Source organism: Sinocyclocheilus grahami, unplaced genomic scaffold, assembly GCF_001515645.1.
Source record: "Sinocyclocheilus grahami isolate Dianchi unplaced genomic scaffold, SAMN03320097.WGS_v1.1 scaffold568.1, whole genome shotgun sequence".
NCBI lineage: Eukaryota > Metazoa > Chordata > Actinopteri > Cypriniformes > Cyprinidae > Sinocyclocheilus > Sinocyclocheilus grahami.
The window spans coordinates 388,715-410,176 of NW_015505747.1; the positions used below are offsets into that span (position 1 = coordinate 388,715).

The window sequence follows — 21,462 nt, forward strand, 5'->3', positions numbered from 1 at the left end:
TGTTTGTTCTCAACCTTTTTGCCCCCCGTTGCACACAACAGTATTCAAAGACCCCATGACTTTTTTTTTTTTTTCTTCCTCCAGTTGTTTGTAAAATCATTTGGTTACCAACATTCTTTTTTTTTTTTTTTTTTTTTTCTACAGAAGAAAAGTCATACCGGTTTGGAAAGACATGAGGGTAAGTCCATGATGACAATGGCAAGATTACTTTTTTTTAAACCACACAAAATAGTGCAGCATCGGTCATCAACCATAAAATCAGCTTATCTGTATCAGCCAGAGATTGATTCAAAACTTTCTTGTACTTGAAATCACATACTACACCTGACTCAGGAAACTGAATGTGTATCCCACACGTGATGCAGGAACACCTGTGACAAGTTCTCTGGGATCAGCCTCCAAAATTACTTCTGCACTTTTCATAATTAAAAGTAATTTCTACACCATCTGCCCTTGAATCTAATGACATTGTATTGACATTCAGCCTTTTTCCATAACACAGGGACTCATTATGTGCGTAACGTAGACCGACTGAATATTAATAAGGGCTTGTCTGATTAATGACACTCTGTGGAAGGTGTGTAGAGGAGGCTGGTGCTTTATTTCCATTTTCCAGATGTATGGAGAGAAATGTATGTAAGAGCCATTACTCATGTGTGTGTGACGGCAGAGGGGGCGGAAGTAGTCTCCAGACAAAGGTATATTTAAGTCTTAATTACACAGCTCTTTCTGTCATTCCAGAAGGACTGTGTGTGATTGGAAAAGCCCACAGCTGTACGTAGGCAGACAGAAAAATGAGACCCTGTGAACACATTTCTATCACTGCTCCTCTGAAACAAATATACAGAATGCAGAATTGCTCTTCTGCTCACAAAAACAACCTGATTAATGGTATTATGTCACCCTCAGAGTGATATTAAGAGTAAATTACTTCCCTTGTCAAATCAATATCACAGCATTAAATTATCTGTTTGTTTTTTCATTTTATAAACATGTTTTATTGTAATAGATAGGAAGGTGCAGAGAGACTGGAATGTTACGAAATGACACATGCAGGCCAGACTCCAACACCATGTTCCATTGTGAATTTGCATGCTTTAATTAAAATGAATTGGTCAGACATTTGTTAAAACATTATTATCCAATTTCTGTGGAAGATGAAAGTCAACTGACCTTCTCCCGGTAAGCCTAATATGGTCCGTGTGCGGCTTTGTCTGCCCTCTGAGTTTTTACTGGAGCAGCTGTGGGAGCATGAGGACCAATCAGACCATGAGCTGAGCACACAGTCACCTGAACACGCCATCACACAGGACACCTCTTTAGGGGGCAGTTCATCTTCACAGAGCTCCTCAGGAACAAGCTGCCCTGTTCAGTGGAACATGACACGAGTTGTAATGTCACCATCATTACTCGGTGTTCAAAGATAGAAGACGTTATTGTTGTTTTTTCAAAACAAGTGCATATTTATTCACTGAAAAGAACGAAAAAAAAAGAGTTATTCTAGCCATGATCAACATTCAATATTATAATATACAGTATACTGAAATGTGTATAGATTTTACATTACATTTACATTTATAGATAGTTTTTTTTCTGTATTTTTGCTCAAATAAATACAGCATTGGTAATCATAAAAACATTTTTAAAGAAAGGACAGTAGTGTATACTTCAAAAATATTATATAATAATGAAAACATATAGCTGAATACACACACACACACACACACACACACACCTTCTGTGACCTAAATGTTCTCTAGATATCATCATTGGCCTTGAAAACTCATATTTTTCAAGCACAGACCCACAGTACCTTTACAAGACAGTAATTCAATGCGCTTTTGAATAAGCCATTCAATGAAATAGCCACATAACTCAGCGTTACGAAAGTAAATCATGATTATTGTGAGGCCCCCATTATGAATGTGCTCATATTCACTGCTTTCATCTTTTTAATGCAACTTAGATAAAGACAAAGTGGTTTTTGTCTCCAAATAAGAGATCAACAGTTGTGATTCATCAGCCTTTTTGTGTTCAATCACTGAAATGGGAAACATGAAAATAGAGGGGGCAATTTAGATTTCATTATGATGAACACAACCAAATCTTGAACACTAATATTCTGAAGATGCTCAAAACTCTTACGATCAAGCCTATCAAAGCTACAGCTGCACATCACATTGCAGCGATAATGCCATCAATTTCTCTCCAAAATAGAAAAAAGGTCTGCTCTTCAATCTTCAAACAAATTAACCAACGGAAATATTTGCTTTGTGGGCTGCCACTGATTTTACTAAAGACTGCTTGATAAGATGGGCAGAATTTGTTTCTTTTCGCCTACAGGAAGGAAGATTTGAACAGGAATCGGTATTTTAGAGGATGAACCAAAGGCCATTTAATTTATTAGATGCCAGTAACCTATCAAAAGACATAAGAGAAAGAGAGCTGGGCTGTCTGCTGAGGCTGGTGAGAGGAAAACTCTCATTTCATGCATGAAAGAGAGACATTAATCCTTCCATTCACTTCTCTAGGATTACACAAAACTTTCCTATAATGATTAAACCCTAAAAAACATCCCCAACAAACAGGTGCACACCCTTTTTATGCGCCACCATAACGGATCAATTTCCAAAAAAGTTGAATAAGTGAGGAACATCGGCGCTCATGATGAGGAATCGTTATTTCTGTTGAACCTTGTCATTCACTTTCAAACACACAGTTAAGCAAAAACAACCCAGGGGCAGATTTGTTATCTATTTATTTTTCCCCTTGCTGTAACTGCATCCATGTCAAGGGGCTAAGAACGTGAGATGGGTGATGTTCTTGATCCAATGAGGCAGAGATGGAAGATATTCCCCAAGGTGAGTCTCCAGCCCTCCGCCTCCAACTTTTAGCACCAGGCTTCTTGAGTCATCAAAGCAGAGGGACTGGCGAGGAGGAGCTGTAGGCATGTTCTTGGCAATCAAACTGCTATTGCCAAACACTGCTGGCGGACACGTGACCTGGACGTCAATGAGTTTGAAGATAACTGTTGTGTGCATGAGGTGAAGGACCCCTGAGCGCAATTTAAACTGAAGACAGAACTGGAAACCTCCATTCATCCACAGCGAGATCTCTAAATCATGAAAAGAGGGTTTTGAAAGGGAGGTATTTGATCTATTCTTGATGCTGGTATCAGAGATCCAAGATATTGAGGATAGCGCTGTCGCGATAACCGCAATATTGCGCTATTGACGATGAGGCAGAGATGGAAGATATTCCCCAAGGTGAGTCTCCAGCCCTCCGCCTCCAACTTTTAGCACCAGGCTTCTTGAGTCATCAAAGCAGAGGGACTGGCGAGGAGGAGCTGTAGGCATGTTCTTGGCAATCAAACTGGTATTGCCAAACACTGCTGGCAGACACGTGACCTGGACGTCAATGAGTTTGAAGATAACTGTTGTGTGCATGAGGTGAAGGACCCCTGAGCGCAATTTAAACTGAAGACAGAACTGGAAACCTCCATTCATCCACAGCGAGATCTCTAAATCATGAAAAGAGGGTTTTGAAAGGGAGGTATTTGATCTATTCTTGACGCTGGTATCAGAGATCCAAGATATCGAGGATAGGGCTGTCGCGATAACCGCAATATTGCGCTATTGATGATATATATATATATAAAATTCTAAATTTTACTCAGGCACATAAATGAAATACAGTTTGATGATGCTTCATTTTTCAATACTTAAAGCAGCTAAAGCTGCACCTAACTGTAGAATCACCCATTATGAAAAAGTCTAATGAAGCGTAAAGTGCAATTATTCTGCTGTTAGTGCATATCATACACCACTGTAAAGTCCATGCTGGTCCAGCAGCTGGCTGACCAATGCAGTCATGGTCATTCATATCACACCAACATTCAAAACAAAATATGTACTGTATATGGTGTTGAACAGCTATACCGGTCTTTGAGCGGAGATGTCATATTCCCATGAAGTTAGACGTAATATATACTGCAGAAGTTTGAACATCAACACACACAGCAGAATAAATGGTGAAGAGCAACAGTAAATTCACAAAAAGCTCCAGAGAAAGAAAATAACAGGAATTATACTGCAAAAATGACAGTTCAAGAGTCAGAAATAAAAACCAAGCAGCGAATGTTTTCATTTTAGCCAACTGCACAGGGCTGTTATTCTCCTCTTCTGAATAATGCACAAACTGTAATACCATAACAGCTGCTTGGCAAATTGAACACCTAACTATAATAAGTTAAATTGCAGAAAGAATAATGCCAGAGCTCCAAATAACAGCACTGACTTATGGGTCACATCGCAGGCATCAAATAATTCCAGCTTCCCATCTCCCTAAATCAATTCACTTCCCCTCTCTAATACAATATATCAGAAATAATTGTGAAAGTTTGAAAGGAACACTTTGCCCCAGGAGAGCTGGATGAAAATGTGCATGGAGATTGGGGAAATTAACCTTAACAGCCCACACAGAGAGCAAAAAAGCACTGGAAGGGCCACATCTTCCTGGCTGAAATCTCTTTGGCTCACTTGCATTTAAAAGGAGAAAAGAATAAATAAATATAATAGTGCTGCTTGTGAGCACCCCTTAATCTGTGTACCATTAAATGCAACGCTGTTCACAAAGTACAAAACCCTCCACACAAAAATGAAAGAGTAGGAGGGAGAGAGATCAAGACAGTAACCCTTGATTTCCCTGCAAGCAGACACAAAACTAGTTTGTGAAAAAAACTAAAAACTACCTTTAATTTAATCCAGCATTAAAGTCTGAACAGAGCTGAGACAATGAACTGGTAGTAATAACGAGCGTAACACGAGACCTGTTCTCAGTCAACACCTCCTCTATGCAGATGAAAGTTGGACTGATTCATCATTAATTTTTCATGCAGAGTCAAGGACAAACTCAATCATTATGTCGATATAACGAGAAAATAAGTCGTTATAACGAGAAAACAAGAAGGAAAAAAAAATAATGCATGGCCGCTTAGAACTTCCGTAGATTGCAGATGTAATACTCTTTTTTTTTTAAATCGGAGAGAGATGAAATTAATTACTAAAAAAAAATATGATTCAAGTAACAATAATAATTAAAAAAAAAATAATAATTCAAACTCTAACAAAAGTGAAGTTGAAACATAATTGTAATTTTTAAAGCTGCTGTGTATAATTTGTGCACCATTAGCGGCACCAACAGAGGCGTGGCTAAAGGTGTCCACACAATAGCAGATGAGTACAATTAATTTGAGCTTAGATTAGACATTCACTAATTGGCTACTGGGGTGAAACTTTAACAATCAGAGCAGCATAACATAGCTCAGAGCAATTTCAGACAAATGAGCCAGCCTGTGTGGGTTGTTTTAAAAACTACCAATATAATTTGCATACCTATTCTCGCTGAATGAAAAATGTACATTAAAAAACAGATAAAAACACAAACACATTTCAGGTGAGGACAGCGCTTTTTGTCATGGCCAATTATGTCCCCACCACTCAATAAGAGTCTTTCTTTTGTTAAAAATGAAAAGAAAAAAAAAACTTGTGACAGGGATTTGTGTAATACAAAGGAATTGTTGAGCAGGAGTTTTTATTTCATTACAGTGTGTTAGCCTGATGAGTTGCCATGTCAGCGTTGGAATTTGAAGTTGTTCTCTGTCTATGCTGTGGTAGTAATTAGTGGTGGATCCTAATATATAGAAATGTTCCCTCATGCACAGCCTTTAACCACTCTCTCCATTTCAATGAGATCACAAAATCAAATGCACACAAATGCACCTCCGCTCCTGATATAAAACTACTGACATTGTTAGTGCTGTTCACCTAACATTAAAGTTTTTAAATATACTTTTATATTGCAATAATTTCACATTCAATCTTCAAATTAATGTAGAAACAACAAAGATAGTATTTTCTTAATATTACTTTAATGTCATCGGTTTGCCAATACTACTGATGTCTCTAGGAATTTTTTTTCTTTACTTTTTTTTTTTTTTTGAAGTTAGGTCATAAAAGAGGAAAACAATAATAATAATAAAAAATAAAAAAAAACACTGACTAGTTGAGCCAGAAGTTTCATTGCTCAGATAAACAGAAAAGTTGAAAGCATCATAGTGTTTTGTTATTTCACTGTTGTGTTTGCACAGCAAGTAGAAAGTATGTTAATATCAAAGAAATTGCCTTACCTTTAGAGATTAAATTAATTTGCAGAGGGATTTAGTGCATTATGTTTCAATGCAATTTAGAATTAAGTGACAAGATCTGACTACGCCGTTTAAAATGAACAATTTTCTTTTCTGTTCCATCTCAGCCACTCACACCACTTAGTATTCATTGACACATCAAGAAAACATAAATATTAATGCTGAAAGGTCCATGTAAACACTGAATCCTCATTATCAACAGAGGTGTGTACAAACAGTGACTGCTTATGCGGAGCAGCATACCAAAGAGAATCATGGAGATGAACGTGAATGAAGAATGGGAAAACCCACCTGTCAGACCTCCATATGGGGCAGACCTTACTCTGAATCCAGTATGTCGCAATATATTAATATTGATATCAGTAACAACTAATGATACTCATAAAGGAATGGTGTACATGTAATGCAAATCAATCAGATAAACAAATGCAAAGAGAGAAAATAAATGTTCAGACATGCAGGAGAGAAATGTCAAATGTGATCATCACTCTAGAACAGACTGAAGATTAAATGTTACCCTTAGCGATATCACAACTATGACCTTTAGAGAATGGGAACAAAAAATAACCCTGGAAGACATCAGATTGGTGGAACGTGTCACCTCACACAACCTTCTTCTAAGTAAAGTCACAGCACAAAGGTCAGGGAGACAGAGGACAGCTGTCATTAAAATACAAACAACAACCTATGGTTGAAATGAAAAGTGACACATGTCGGTTTTTCTCAATACTTGAATGAGATGAGGGCCAACAAAGAAAATTCATGAATAAATATCGAGGTGACACATATGCACACCTATATACATACATATATATAAATATATATGCACACACACACACACGCACATATATCCTTCCACTGTAGAAAAATGAAGCCAAAATGCCCACTGTCATTTTGCACTGGAGATGTAATTTTGAGCCAGAGTCTGTGCAATAGTGATAATGAGGTGAAGCCCTAGTAACAAGGTCCCACCCAAACCCCAGCAGACTCAATAGCAAGTGCACTATCATGACTAGGGCTGTCGCAGTGAAGGAATTTCCCTTGTGGTAATGTTGAGTGGCTCAGTAGCGTGGTATGCGGTATTATCGTCATATATATATATATATATATATATATATATATATATATATATACGTATGTATGTAACTGAAGCACAAAAACTCGACTACTTTCTGTATTTCTGTTAATGTTTGTTATTTAAATAAAGTCTGTAAAATGTAAAAATGTCATGTCATACATTATATCTTTTCTCTGAGGTCTATGTTATAATGTTGTACACTCTCTCACTGACCATTGAAAGTAAATGTGCCATATTTGACTGCTTTTAGATTTAAAATTAATGAGCAACAGTTTAAGATTAATTGAGCAACAGTTTGTTTTAACTGCTTTAAAAGAAACAAATTCTGACAGTAACAGTATGTTAAATTGGTGGTACAATAAATTCTTAAATCTATCTTCTCAAAACATCTATATTTGATTTCTAATAATGATAGAAGTAGTAAATGCACTTTATATATGGAAAAAGCGAAATCTTCTCTATCTGTCATTTCTTTAACTATTAAGAGCTTTAGGGTTTAAAGCTAGAACTAAGACTCCACCTGTCAGTAAGAGATGATTTTGAGAATTGATCAGAATTAGTTCACCTTAGTCCAGATATTGACAACCCTGACATGCAGGCAGAAGGTCATTTACCAGATTAGTGTCACCTGCATTGATCAGACACACTGATAACTGGCACTTTGACTGATCACACAGTCAGAGAGAAAACCGATAGCCCACGAGTTCCAACCCTATCCTCTGATCCATTTCAAATAGCAGCACAAACTCCATCTGGAGTTATCCAGGCTTGTCTCCTCATATGGATTTAAAGACACTTATAATCTTTCCAATCATAATTCTGCCTTAAGACTCCTTCAAGCTAAGGTTAAGTCGTTAACTATTTTAAGTACAAAGCTCCGTGGTGAAGGTTCATTTCTTAAAGGCTTCTTCAAACGCTTGGAGACAGCAACATGAATTTCCTGAAAGAAATGTAAGACTTGACAAAACGCTATATTAGTGCGGGAGCAGCTCTTGTACTGCCTAAAGGCTGTCTGAGGTCCACGACGTGAAACAACACTGGAACAGTTGGGCGGTTGTCGGCCTCATTCTAACATAATAAAGACACTGATGAAAACCCATCTGTGTCCCACACATGCTTCACTGGGGGCTCATGCCATACCCATAAAACTGCCAAAACCGCTTCTTGATCAAATCGTATATAAAAAATAAAAAAAAATTAGGAAATATAATGATAAGCAACGGCACTAAGCATGTAAAAAAGCCTTCTGTTAATCAATCGCTTTACGATTTTGTAATTTTCTAGAAAACTACATAAATATCCTTAAAACTAAATACAATTTTTCTTAAATTAGAAATAGGTCATGCATAATATGTTTTATAAGTACTAATAAACAGCCAATATGCTAGTCATATTCATGCTAAGAAGCAACTAGTTAAAAGTGAGAACTGGTCCCTAAACTAAAGTGTTACCATAAATATACTTATGTTTATTCACTTATGATTTAAAATGTTGCTTCTCTGTAAACTTATTAATGGATATTTAGATATTTGTACTGAAAAACACAATGGTTCAGTGAAATGTTGCAATCTCTTGCAAGCTTTTGTTGATTTGCCGCATACATTCTACATACAAATGCACTAAACTATAAGTGGTGGCCATTAACTATAGAGTTGAAGCTCTAAACCTCATTATCATCTAACATAACAATGAAGGAAACTGAATAACTAGTCATAAAATAGGCACTCTTCTGTACAGACTGATTTAGCAGAGAGCAGCTGTAATTTTCTCTGCTCAACCACCCAAACACAGCTGCCAGTCATACTCGTATCATAAAAAGTTAAGTGGAAAAATGTGGGGTGTGCATCTACCCTGCATTAGACCAGGCTGAGTAAGGAATGCCTGAAAAGCAGAAAGCACCTGCCATGTGTGGGGAAACTGTAAATGGATCTCAGCTCCAGGTCCTTCCTGAATTATTAATATATGGGTGTTTATCGCTGGAAACTTGCTCTCAAAAATATAATAACATCACCATAGCATGCGAGTCCAAGTGCCATTGTGTTTCCCTTCTGACTTGCTCCTCTAGACTGCCCAGTGTTATCATACGCTGTGGATTGCCCTTTCAGAGTTGAAATTTTAAGTTGAACTTTTATTTGAAAGCTTGAACGTTCCATTTGGAGATGGAATTAAGGTCAGAGCACAGAAACCATCAGTGTGATACAGTGTTTTTTGGTCACCTGTGGTGAAATTGCATCGATGCACTCAATCATGTCAGCTAACTCGCAACACTCATAATTTAGAGCTGCGCAACACTGGCCTGACACATCATTTACTAAGTGACAGCCAAGAAGCTATACAAAGTAACACTGTGTGCACCGTCTTCTCCACTAAAAGAGCCATCAGTGGTGGCTTGCCCATGGGCACATGTTGAAATGCAGATGACTCTTACTGATGCTGCAAGGGTCAAAAAGAACTAGTTATTTTAACTAATGTGTTTCCTGCTGAAAGGAAAAGCGTACTGTAGCTGGTCGCTGAAATGTGTTGTGGTTTGAATGACGGTGTCCCCAATCAAGTGTTTTAACTTGCAAGACTTCCTTAAACCCTATTTGAATGAGATTTGTTTTAGGAAATGTCTGTAAAGCAATTTACTCTGGATGTTTGTAATGTTTTCACACAGCTATGTCATGCCTGTAAAAATCGCCCAGGATGGCACCCAGGAGCATTTGTATATTGCAGCCACACATATGTAATTATGGGAAAATGCATTTAACACCGGGGCACTGTCACTAGGGCGGCACCTTTTTGAAAGGAACAGATATGTACCGTTAGGGTATTAATGCTACATTAAGGTACTAACTTTAGGTGCTAATTTTGTATATGCACCCATTAGGGGTAAATAAGGTACCAATGTGTACCTTTTGAAAATGTGTACCTTTTTGGTACAGCATCATTACATCAGTCTTCAGTGTCACATGATCCTTCAGAAATCATTCTAATATGCTGATTTGCTGCTCAAGAAACAATTCTTATCATCAATGTTTCATCAATTTCTTATCAAAAACATTTGTGCTGCTTAATATATCTGTGGAAAACATCATGCATTGTTTTAAATTCTTTTTCTATGGAAGCCCATTTCCGCCACCGAATTAAAAAGAAAAAAAGGTAAGTGCGACATTTTATCTCACAATTCTTACTTTTTTATCAGAAATGTAAGATGTAAACTTGCGATTCTGAGAAAAAAAAAAGAGTCAGAATTGCAAGTTCATATCTCGCACTTCTGAGTTTATCTCTTGCAATTCTGACTTTATCATTTACAATTGCGAGTTTATATTACGCACTTCTGAGAAAAAAAGTCATAATTTCCAGTTTATATCTTGCAATTCTGACTTTTTAACTCACTTTTTTTCTGCATTTATTTGAAACAAAAGACATTCTAAACATTATAAATGTCTCAACTGTCATTTTTTATATTTTGAATGCATCGTTGCTTAATAGAATTTAGTATTAATTTCCTTCAAAAATGAAAGTGTCTATGATTAGTTGGAGGAACTGTCTTGAATTTCAAGCAAAAAACAACATAATGTATGTCTTTAGTCTTTGTTGCTTTTGCTGTTCTGGAAAACGTGTTCTAAAAACCGAGGCATGTAGCACAGTCTGAACAAACACGCACACACACATAAACCTTAACACTTGAACTTTCACCATCATTCTGCTCGCAGATCACGTAATCACTAAATTACAATACTTACGTAGGCTACTTTTCTCATTTTTCAAACCAAAAGAAATCAGAATCCTTTCTTCTATCTCTACATGGGTAACAAATGTCCTGTGCATTAAAGAACAATATGAAATGAATTTCCCTCTTTTTCCCTCTTGCAAGTGTCAAGGTTGTACAGTCTACTATCTTTTCAATAAAAACTCAGGACAAAAAACCCTGTATGCTTTGCATCCTTAAGTCCATTCGGAACAGCAAGTGTTATCTCTCAGAAAAAGTCGTGAACGTGTCTTTTCACTGACAATTGTCTACTTAATACACTTTAATACAAATGCTGGACATGGACTGCTGAGAGCAGATTTAAAGGCTTTTATTAGCATGTCATTACAACTGCTATTATTTTTGGTTACTTTTTTTATTGTTTTACAGAAGGTATAAGAAGCTATAATCTTTACCAACACAGAAAAGTGCAATCTGTAAAAAGTCCTGAAATATTACAGACAAAGATTAAAATCAGAGAAAAGCTCTAATAAATAGTACACCACTTTCCCCGTGTAAAACTAATTCTGTCCAAATGGGGCCTTAGTTAACCAGTTTTACCAGAAAGGCTATGTATGACAAACAGCTTCAGCAGTTTGAGACCAGCACAAAACTAGCATATGTCTAAACTGTTCTTCTCTGAAAGAAGCACAAAGCTCAGTGCTCATCCATGAAGTGCCACATGTTTTTCTCTGGCTCTGAGCAGAGAAGGGCAAGATGTTGTGAGATCCATCAAACACACCCCTGATTACACCACGCTCAGAGGAGATAAATGGCCGTATTGGGACAGACCACACAGCGGCAAACCTCTAATCTGCTGCATAGATTACAGTTCTCATTGATCAGCACATCATCCTGTCACCCCACGTGGCTACCTGGCAAATGTTATTAGCATTTGAATGGCAGAAATGACTAAAGCATGTGTGATAGGCCAGATAGAGAATAAAAACTAATCCCAGGGGCTCCAAGTACTATAAAACACCACAGTATTATGGTGCATTTGTGCTGTAGTATGTGTGTTGTCAATTGAAATATGTAATTCTTATATATCAATATTTAAATTACAATTGAAATATTAGATTTGGGGTCAGTAACATTATTTTTATAGCAAGGATGCATTCAATTAATCAAAAGAGACAGTTAAGGCATTTATAGTGTTAAAACAAGATTTCAATTTCAAATAAATGGTGTTTTTAAAAAAAAAAAATTTTTTTTTACTTTCATTCATTAAAGAATCCTGGAAAAATGTATCATGATTTCCACACTTCATTAAGCAGCACAACTGTTTTCAACATTGATAATAAGAAATGTTTTTTTTTTTTGGGCAGAAAATCAGCATGGAGGGATCATGTGACACTAAAGACTGGAGTAATGACTGCTGAAAATTCAGCTTTGCCATCACAGGAATAAATGACATATTATATTGAAATAGAAAGCACTTATTTTAAATCGTAGTAACATTTTACAACATTACTGTTTACAGCCTTTTCGATCAAATAAAGGCAGCCCTGGCAAGCATAAGGGGCTTTTCAAAAGTCTTACCAGTCCTAAATTTCTGAACAGTAGGGTATAACAATGACACTGGATACAATTTTGGGATTGCACAACAAACAAATTACATTTCTCATACAGCATTACAACCCAATACAGAAATGCAAATCTATGATAATTCAATAATAAAATAACTTTCCTCACACTTTATAGGTGATATTTCACTTTTTGACTTTTTTTTCACCATACAAAGCATGCGAATTTTGTTAAACGGCACGTCTTTGTTTGATTGAAAAATTAACTAATAATTTAGCTAACCATTTATAAATTAAACTCACCATTCAGTTATAGTGTAAACATTATACAATGTAAAATATATATAAAAATAAATTAAACATTTGATAAACTGCATGCATTAATATATGAACTTTGACAGCACTAGTAATAACTTATGTACATTTAAAATGTAACCTTGGATGGGCATTGCTCTGCACAGTCAAGATATCAGCAAACAGGTGAAAAGATGAAAGATTTCATTAATACTAAGACCTCGGCTAGAAAGCAACATAAATACAAAAATGTGAGATAATCGCAACTTGTTGTGCATTTCAAATGTATTTTGTAATTGATTTTCTCACATCTATCTACCAGTCGGTGATCTAGCCCTATATGTATCGATTAAAGCTGTGTCGGGTTTGACATTAGCTATAATTACACTGAGATTCTGCCGTTGATTAGCTACAGGTCACAACGATTTTAGCCTGCTGTAAATTTAAGGGGGGGAAGGAGAAAAAAAACATAGAAAGAAGGTGACCTTGGTCCTGACATTATATTGACACTCTCATGTGGTCTGTGAATTTCTGGCAGTGCTGGAGAACCACAACGCTGAGGTCATAAACCAGCATAAAATTACAACCGCGACTACATGAATTTGAGTAACGTGCTGCTGGCACAAAGTTAAAAGACTGACTTCTTCAATATGTCACTTTACAGATAGGCCTCGGCTGAAGCGCGTTGACTGACACACAAGCGCCAATGCTGCAGAACTTCAGATGTGGCATCACACCACACTGCCGCTAAGTGACACAGACCCCATCGTGCTGTCAGCACTGCGAAGCTTGAGGTATGAAAATGTTAAGGAAAGTGAAAAATAAATAAAAGCAGTTCTAATAGGATGCGGTCAAACATTCGCAGCTGCCAGAGGAATTGCTTTATTTATGACTTTTTTCACTTCACATCCTGGTGTAATAGAGCTTCTGTCATCAGAGTAAATGAACACGGGGGCTGCACACTGAACCTGAAGTGCTGTGAAAATAATGAACAAATTCTGTTTCTCGGAGGAGTTCGCTAGTCTATTTGAATTCCTTTAAGGAAATGCGGAATCGCTACAGAGTCCAGAGATGGAAACTGCCACTCCTCATTTGCCCGACGGAGTTGAACACTTAAGAAAACCTGGCAAGCAGATACACCTGGAGCTGATATTCAGAGATCCTCACTGACAAGAGCCCTTATTAGACTGCCCACAGCGTGGGTTAGCCGCTGGAGAGCTAAGGGTCTGGACATATGGAGAAGTTCACACAGGGAGGTTACTGCAGCACCAGCATCAGAAACATTATTTAATTCCACTGAAACAGGAGATTCTTTGACTTTGATAGAAAGCTTCGCAGTAGCCATTATAAAAGTGCTGTCTTCTTTATTTTGTTCCCTGGAGTCATTCCGTGCTGCTGTGCATCTAAGAGATCGACATCCTGGACAATTCAAGCTGTTCATTCGTCAAATTGAAAACCCCATGTTGGGGAACACAATTTTCTGTATAGGCTTGCACATACACTGCTCAAAATTGATATATTTCTATACATCTATATATCAAATCTATATATATATATATATATATAAGGAAATTCTTAGGAAAAAAACTTATTACATATAGTTTATTCTGCAGAACTGTTAAACAAAGATTAGTAAACCAATGATTTAAAAATCCTGCTTCTGACACTTATTATACAAACAGAAAAACTTACTAATAATTAAAAAATGCCAAAATACCAGATATAGCAGTCCACTACTATTCAGTGTGAATAGGTTTTTATTTGTTCTATTAGAAACAAAGTTGTTTACAATCCTCCAAGCTACTACATGCTGCACAAAAAAGCTTGAATTCTGTCTTTGAATAAAAAAATATTGCGTAATTTTGTTAATCTAATCAATGAAATTACTTCCAAAAAAGTTTTAGTGAAGGCTTTTTTGATTTTGTCAGTGATACCAAGAATACAAAAAAATGTTCATAGCAATAATTAAACATATTGAAAATTATGTAAAAATAACATTGTAAGATATAAATAATGCATTAAAATGCTTTTTTGAAAACTATAATATGACTATATTTCCAATCAAAAATATGACTGATTTCCAACATCACAGATTGACCTCCTTGAGCTGCACAAGCTAAAGCAGAACAAGCAATAAACACCGATTTACAATGGTTTAATTAACCCCCTCAAAAGGATCTACATATATGTAACTCAATTATGAAATTATGCCTATGCCTAAAACAAACAAACCAAAATATATAAAAAATAAGATATCCATGAGCAGCTGTATATTCTATTTTACAGTTTTTCAAAAAGAAGTATCTATAAACACCACTAAACATCACATAAATAAAGCAAACCAATGTTGGGAACTTGACATGTCAATCAGATGGTGCCTGTCTGTGTAACAGGCAGATCTTGGGCAAAATGATCTGCAGTGTTGACCAGACTTTATGCACATAGCTAAAAGTCCAGTAGTCCAGAGTGTACATACTCAAGAGATGTGCTAAGGCATTCAAGGATGTAGCTGGATTTCAATCAGACTGTGCACTGCATGACAGGTGTCTCTTAAGAGTGCTGCCAGACTGTAAAAAGAGTTCCATCCTGCCCTTGAATACAGAAGAGAGGGATATAGATCACTATGCAATGATCTTTAACTGGCCAGTAAACTGGAGCTGTCTGAACATCAGCATAGAGAAAAATGCCCCTTCTCATGGTCAGAGTGGAACAGACCTCGATATCCATGCATCAATATGCTCATTCTTGGGAAATAAAGCAGAAACAGAAGAAATGCCTAGTCCTCCAGAGCCCAATTAACTCTGGAAAAAGCCCAACACGTGCCCAAAAATCCTTTATCACCCTGTCAGTCTCTTTCTTAGGTTTGGGCTGAAGGTTAAACAATAGAGTGAAGGAGACACTTCACGCTAAATTTAACCAGACTTCTCATCAACATAATTATCAAAATCAAGATGCCATTAGCTATGATTACTCGCTTCTTTGCTACACAAATTTGTTTTACCTATAAATACTGGGTAATTAAATTTCGCATAGCAGCATTGTATTCAAATGAGAAAGCTGCTCTTCTGAAAATGAGGTCAAACCAAATTTGTATAATAACACAGAGGCCCTCTATAGTCATTGAGTCTGAAATAATGAATTCACAAATGAAAAAATAATAAGACACTCTTTCTCATCCCCCAAAACATCTGATTGTGTCAAATTGCATCAATTAGTTTATCAACTGAGGTGCGGAGAAAATCAAATAAGAGTATTTGACACTGGTGTTAACTTAACATCACTCATCTGATGTGTTTTTAAGAATTATGAGAAAAATATCTGATTCTAATTACACCAGTTTCAAACACCCGCACCTTTCAGACCTGTGTGTCAATTCTCCTCAGGAACATTAATTAGTTAACTTAACTGGATTCTTCCCAGCCTCCTTCATATATCCACCCATAATCTATTATGACACAATAATAAAACACGCAAAAAGGCTGCAATTAGTTTCACAGGTTGTAAAGATGGGCTATTAAGGTCTCACTAAGGCTTCATCAAGTTCACGTTACTGGATTCCTCATCTTCATGGCATCTCTCATAAACTACAAAGCTTGGTTAAAATGGGTCAGACTAACTGATCTCCAAAGCATGCTGCTGAGAGAAACACGTTCAGACAGCTCTATAACCACATATCAGCTAGTGTAATGCACTGATGAAACAGTGTGACACGGACATGACATGAAGTAATGTGTTTGGCTGCTCTTAAAAGCCTTTCCTTTATTAGATCACTCTCAATAATAGAATGCTTTAAAGGTATACAAATCATCAAGAGTTCTAATGGAATAAACAGACACTAGCTAAACATTTTTACATTACCAACTTCTGTAAAAATAATGCAATCTTTTTGCTACGGGTGGATATTAGAATCCTTCTGATATGACAATTTATTAGCGGTGCTGTCTAAAACAGCACTATTACTGTTACTTATGCTTTATTAAACACCCTTAAACCAGTGTATTACCCTCATGGTGTGCAACTTGGCCTGCTTACTAAACGTGTTCACATTCACTTAAATATTTGTTTTGAACGGTAGTGTACATACACATACAGACATTTTCAAATAATGCAATTCCAATAAATACAAGAATTGTGATTATATACCTTGCGAGTTGATGCAAGCCACAGTTTGAGTCTTGGTTCCATTTCCACAGTTCCCTTTGGTGGGCACACAAGCGCCCTCAGACTGCACCTGCCACACGAAGCACACTGGATCCTCACAGGGCATTGACTCCAGGAGATGGGCACAGTTTTCTGTTCCTGATCCTTCCTCCAGCACCTCTCTCCTCCTCTGCTTGTAGCCTGGGAACAGAGCGAGAGACAGGTGGATTAGGGGTATTGTGAGGGAAATGAGTGCCAGTTCTGGCCAGTGAGTTCTGAACTAAAATTCTAGCGGTGACTAAATAAGCCTGTAATAGAAACTCATTTGAAAAGGCTTTCTGTCACAGCTTTTGTTAGCAGAATAAATTCCTACTCCTGCTCTGCTGTAATTTGCCTGAATACACTCTTTTCATTTACTCATTTGTAAAGCTATGAGCTATGACTTTAAACTGAGATGCCAGTTATAAATGAAATAGCACTGGAATATGAAAATTTAACAGCTAAATGTACTGGTTAAACATGAAGGCAAAACTGTTCTCATAAAAAAAAAAAAATACATGCATTGTGCTGCTAGAAAGATCATCATCGTATTTTAATTCAAGTCCTTCAGTGAAAAAAAATGTAAATTCTTAGGCCAGCCTTAAATTAATATTTCATAAATTGGCATACGTTTTCAAAGGCAGCTCTGGCCGACATCAATATGCATTACAGTATAGTGAATAAGCGGGAAAAAAAGATGAATCAGGCATTACTCCAAGCATAATTTATCAAACAAGATGATCTGATGACTAACATGAGGGTGGGATGCTAGCTGTCTGGATACCATCTGATCCTGTTTACGGTCTGTGATGAGTAGATACTAACTCCTCATATCTTTGCTCCTTGACTATGTGCATGCCAGTAGTGAGATTTTGTTCATCTCACACCCCTGCAGGGGGCTTGACTCAGCAGTCCTGGGAAAATCATAGTGTCAGCCAAGCCTTTGAAATAATCAAAACACAGCTCTCAACATCGCTTTGACACAAAGAACGGTAAACTCTATAAGACATGAGTGTATTGTGTGATGAGAGATCTGAATGCATCACATATATAATTCAAACTTTGGGGTATTACCAGTTTGCTTCACTTATCACAAAATAATTAAGAAGACATAAATAACACCCTATATCTAAGAACAGACATACTGTATATTCTTGTTTGTTCAAAATTATTTTCAAGCTATCCATCATCCATAAAGCCTTCATATTTGTTATACTGACACTTATAACTTTTACTGTCATCTCAGGAGGGTGTCATATAAAAGAGAACAGCTCTAAAATAAAGTGAAAAATAAAAAATGCCTCAAAATATTTTTCCTGTATTAAATATATTAAAAAATCCATTATAAAAATACAAAATATTCAATTTTACACACACACACACACACACACACACACACACACACACACACACACACACACACACACACACACACAATATTTCAATATATACTTCAGCCCATGCACTAAAATGCATGTTTTGTTCATTGAAGACACAACATGACAGACTGAAGGTGTAGGAAACAACTTCCTGCACCTCTGAGTGTCAAAAGCAGCATTCCTCTTTTGTAGATGACAACAGCAAAACCCCAGGACAATAAAAGAACAAATTACAACTACACATCATTCTGAAACTACACCTGAGCAGCATTGTGGAGGACATACTCCCATGGAGAACATGCATGCAGACACAGTTCACACACAAACAGCCCTGTTTCTGGACCAAAAGGAATGCCTGGATGGCCAATGCCCTCCTCCAAACTGTGAAAAACAATTTGGTGGAGACACATCCCAGCGGATATTAATAATTGAAAGGTTCACGGGAGCTATCAGATTTATTCATGGGAAAGACTGGTGGGCTGCAGGCAGCATTTCACTTCCAATACTTCAGAACCTTATCAGTCCCACTTCAATGCTCCCTACTCACATTAATGCTGGATAGAATTTGCCACTTACAATCATTACGAAGCCGGTGTTCAATTCATTCCTCCACACATGCTTGCATTCACCCAAGATGACACAAAGAGGATAAAAAATGACTGTGGGCAATTGTAGATTTGTAATGCACTAGAAATGTTAATAAAACAACTAAAAAACAAATCCACGAGGCTCCTCTGATGAAATCTGTTTGTATGTTTAGGAAAGAAGTTCATTTTTCTATTTATGAAAGCTCTAGGCTCTGCATTGTTCATCCAATATCAAAAGATCAAACGATACTCTGAAACAGCAGTGAGGTGAAGGGCTTGAAAACAGTAAACAGACTCTTGTCTAACAAGGTGCAGTCTAAGCAACGAATAAAAGAGAATCTAGACACCCTAACTATCAGACAGTCCCACTGGGACAACACATCACACAATCTTCTAGACAGCACTCAGTTTACATGAAAAGCAAATCCTTCTCAGATGGGTTTCGTGCAAAGAAAAAAGTGACCTCTGATATGTCTCAAGAGTTTCAGAAGAAATCTTAATGTCTCAAACTGATTTGCCAAAATATCTGCAAGTGTGCAATCCGAAGTTAGAGATTTCAGTATGAACTCATCAAATTCTTTTTACATTTTGTAGCTCACTCTAACTTCTATTTATTATTTAATAATTATATCATTAAATAATTTAATACCAAAAAAATGTAAAATAAAAATAAATAAATACAATATTTGATTATTTCTCACACACACACACACACACACACAGTGAATAATATTTATAATTTATAACTTTCTGATGCAATATATTTTAAAATGTAATTTATTTGTAATTTATTCTTTCAATCTTCAGTGTCACATGATCCTTCAGAAATCATTCTAATATGTCGATTTGGTGATCAAGATTTTTTTATCAATGTTTCTTTTTTTTTTGTGGAAACTGAGATACTTTTTTCAGGATTATATGATGAATAGAAAGTTCAAAAGAATAGCATTTATTTGAAATAGAAGCCTTGTACCATTGTAAATGTCTTTACTGCCACTAAGTAAAATTATTGCATCACATTATATCATATTATTTTTTACATTTTGAACCTCATAATTCAGATTACCTCTAGTCAAGAATATTCATCTTGTTTCAGTAAAGCAGGTGAATGATGAAAGTGCATCACTGTTTTAAAGCTGGGATAATTCTTACATCTCTTCCCATGAGTCATTTCTGAATGAAAGCACCACTTATGTATGACTGATCTGTGTGACATCAGTCTACCCTCTGCTAAATTCTCTCATTATAGGGCAGTACTCTGGCAGCTCGTTTCAGTGACAGATGTTATCACCTCTCACCAGAAGAGGTGTCAGTTTTAGATACTCTGTTACCTCCGGGTTCAGCTCAGTGGAGAGGTGTACCAATCATCAATTTTAAATGCATATTTAAAGTGGATTTTATAGCTTCTATTAATAAAAGGGGCAGAATGTTTTTTTTTCTCCATTGATGACATTTCATTCCCATGTTGGCCCACCTTTTCGTCCATGTGTTTCCATGCAGTTGTCGTGGAGACAGGCCCCCCATGAGGACCAGGATGAGAGCAGGCACAGCTGTGGGCATGGTATGGAGCAGGGCTGCACTGCAGAAGGCAAATCTCCTGTACACAGACGCCCACTTACTGGCCTAGACACTATAGAGGTATAAAGAGAAAGAATCCATATGTTGGGTAAATTTTGTTAGAAATTTTCTTGGCAAAATATAATTCAGCTTAATAAGTATAATTTTCTGATCTTTCCTGCTGAGCACCAACTCCAACACAGAATAAAATTAATTTCAAAGCCTATGTATACCAATGCAAGCATTTAGCTTAAAGTACACGAAACAGATTATCGAATAAGAAAAAAATATAGGGAAGAGACTTGGTTTTATCCATCGGTTGTTGATTGGATGTCAGATCTGAATGCGAGCTTCCAGCTGATTGTAAGAAAGTGACTTAAACGGACTAAATGATTGGAGAAATCTGATATACGTCTGTCATTTCACAGGAAGAACAAATTATGACATTCTGAATAAACATTACAAAGTAAAAAAAATGGAACATGCATGGATAAATTGTCTACAATAAGATCAATAATATGCATTCAGAAAATAGATATTCAAGATATTCAAGGCGAAAACTGGCAACTGAGACAATTTTATCCATCAGAAATGTGTTCAAGTGTGAAATGAGAGGGTTACATACCAAAATGAAGCCAGGCTTAATATGAATTTGTTAAAACAATCCATAAATGCCTATTTGGCTGTTGATTAATGTTATCCAATAGCCTGCATGGTCTAAGAGATACCAATGGAAAAGTAAAGTTGTTTCAGAGGACAGGAAAGTTAATACAATTTGTTTTTGTTCAAGAATAAAGTGTACTGGATGAATAGTTCCCAATAAAAACCAGGAACATGCAGTAAGAAAGTAAAACGATTTTGCACTGACTTTGAATTGCATTGATTCTCAATGTGACTTTTGTCAAACAAGTGTTCAAAAGTTTA

At 36.5% G+C, this 21,462-nt stretch overlaps 1 protein-coding gene across 1 annotated transcript in view; it reads right to left on the bottom strand.

The window, feature by feature from the left end:
* Positions 1-21,462, bottom strand: part of thsd7ba (thrombospondin, type I, domain containing 7Ba) — a 201,750-nt gene that overhangs the window by 73,283 nt on the left and 107,005 nt on the right. Inside the window, exons 7-9 of the mRNA XM_016239556.1 lie at positions 20,456-20,611; positions 16,980-17,177; positions 1,174-1,365 (exon numbers count right to left, since the gene is read on the bottom strand). Of these exons, the coding sequence (XP_016095042.1) occupies positions 1,174-1,365; positions 16,980-17,177; positions 20,456-20,611 (546 nt within the window). The remainder of the gene's footprint in view (positions 1-1,173; positions 1,366-16,979; positions 17,178-20,455; positions 20,612-21,462) is intronic.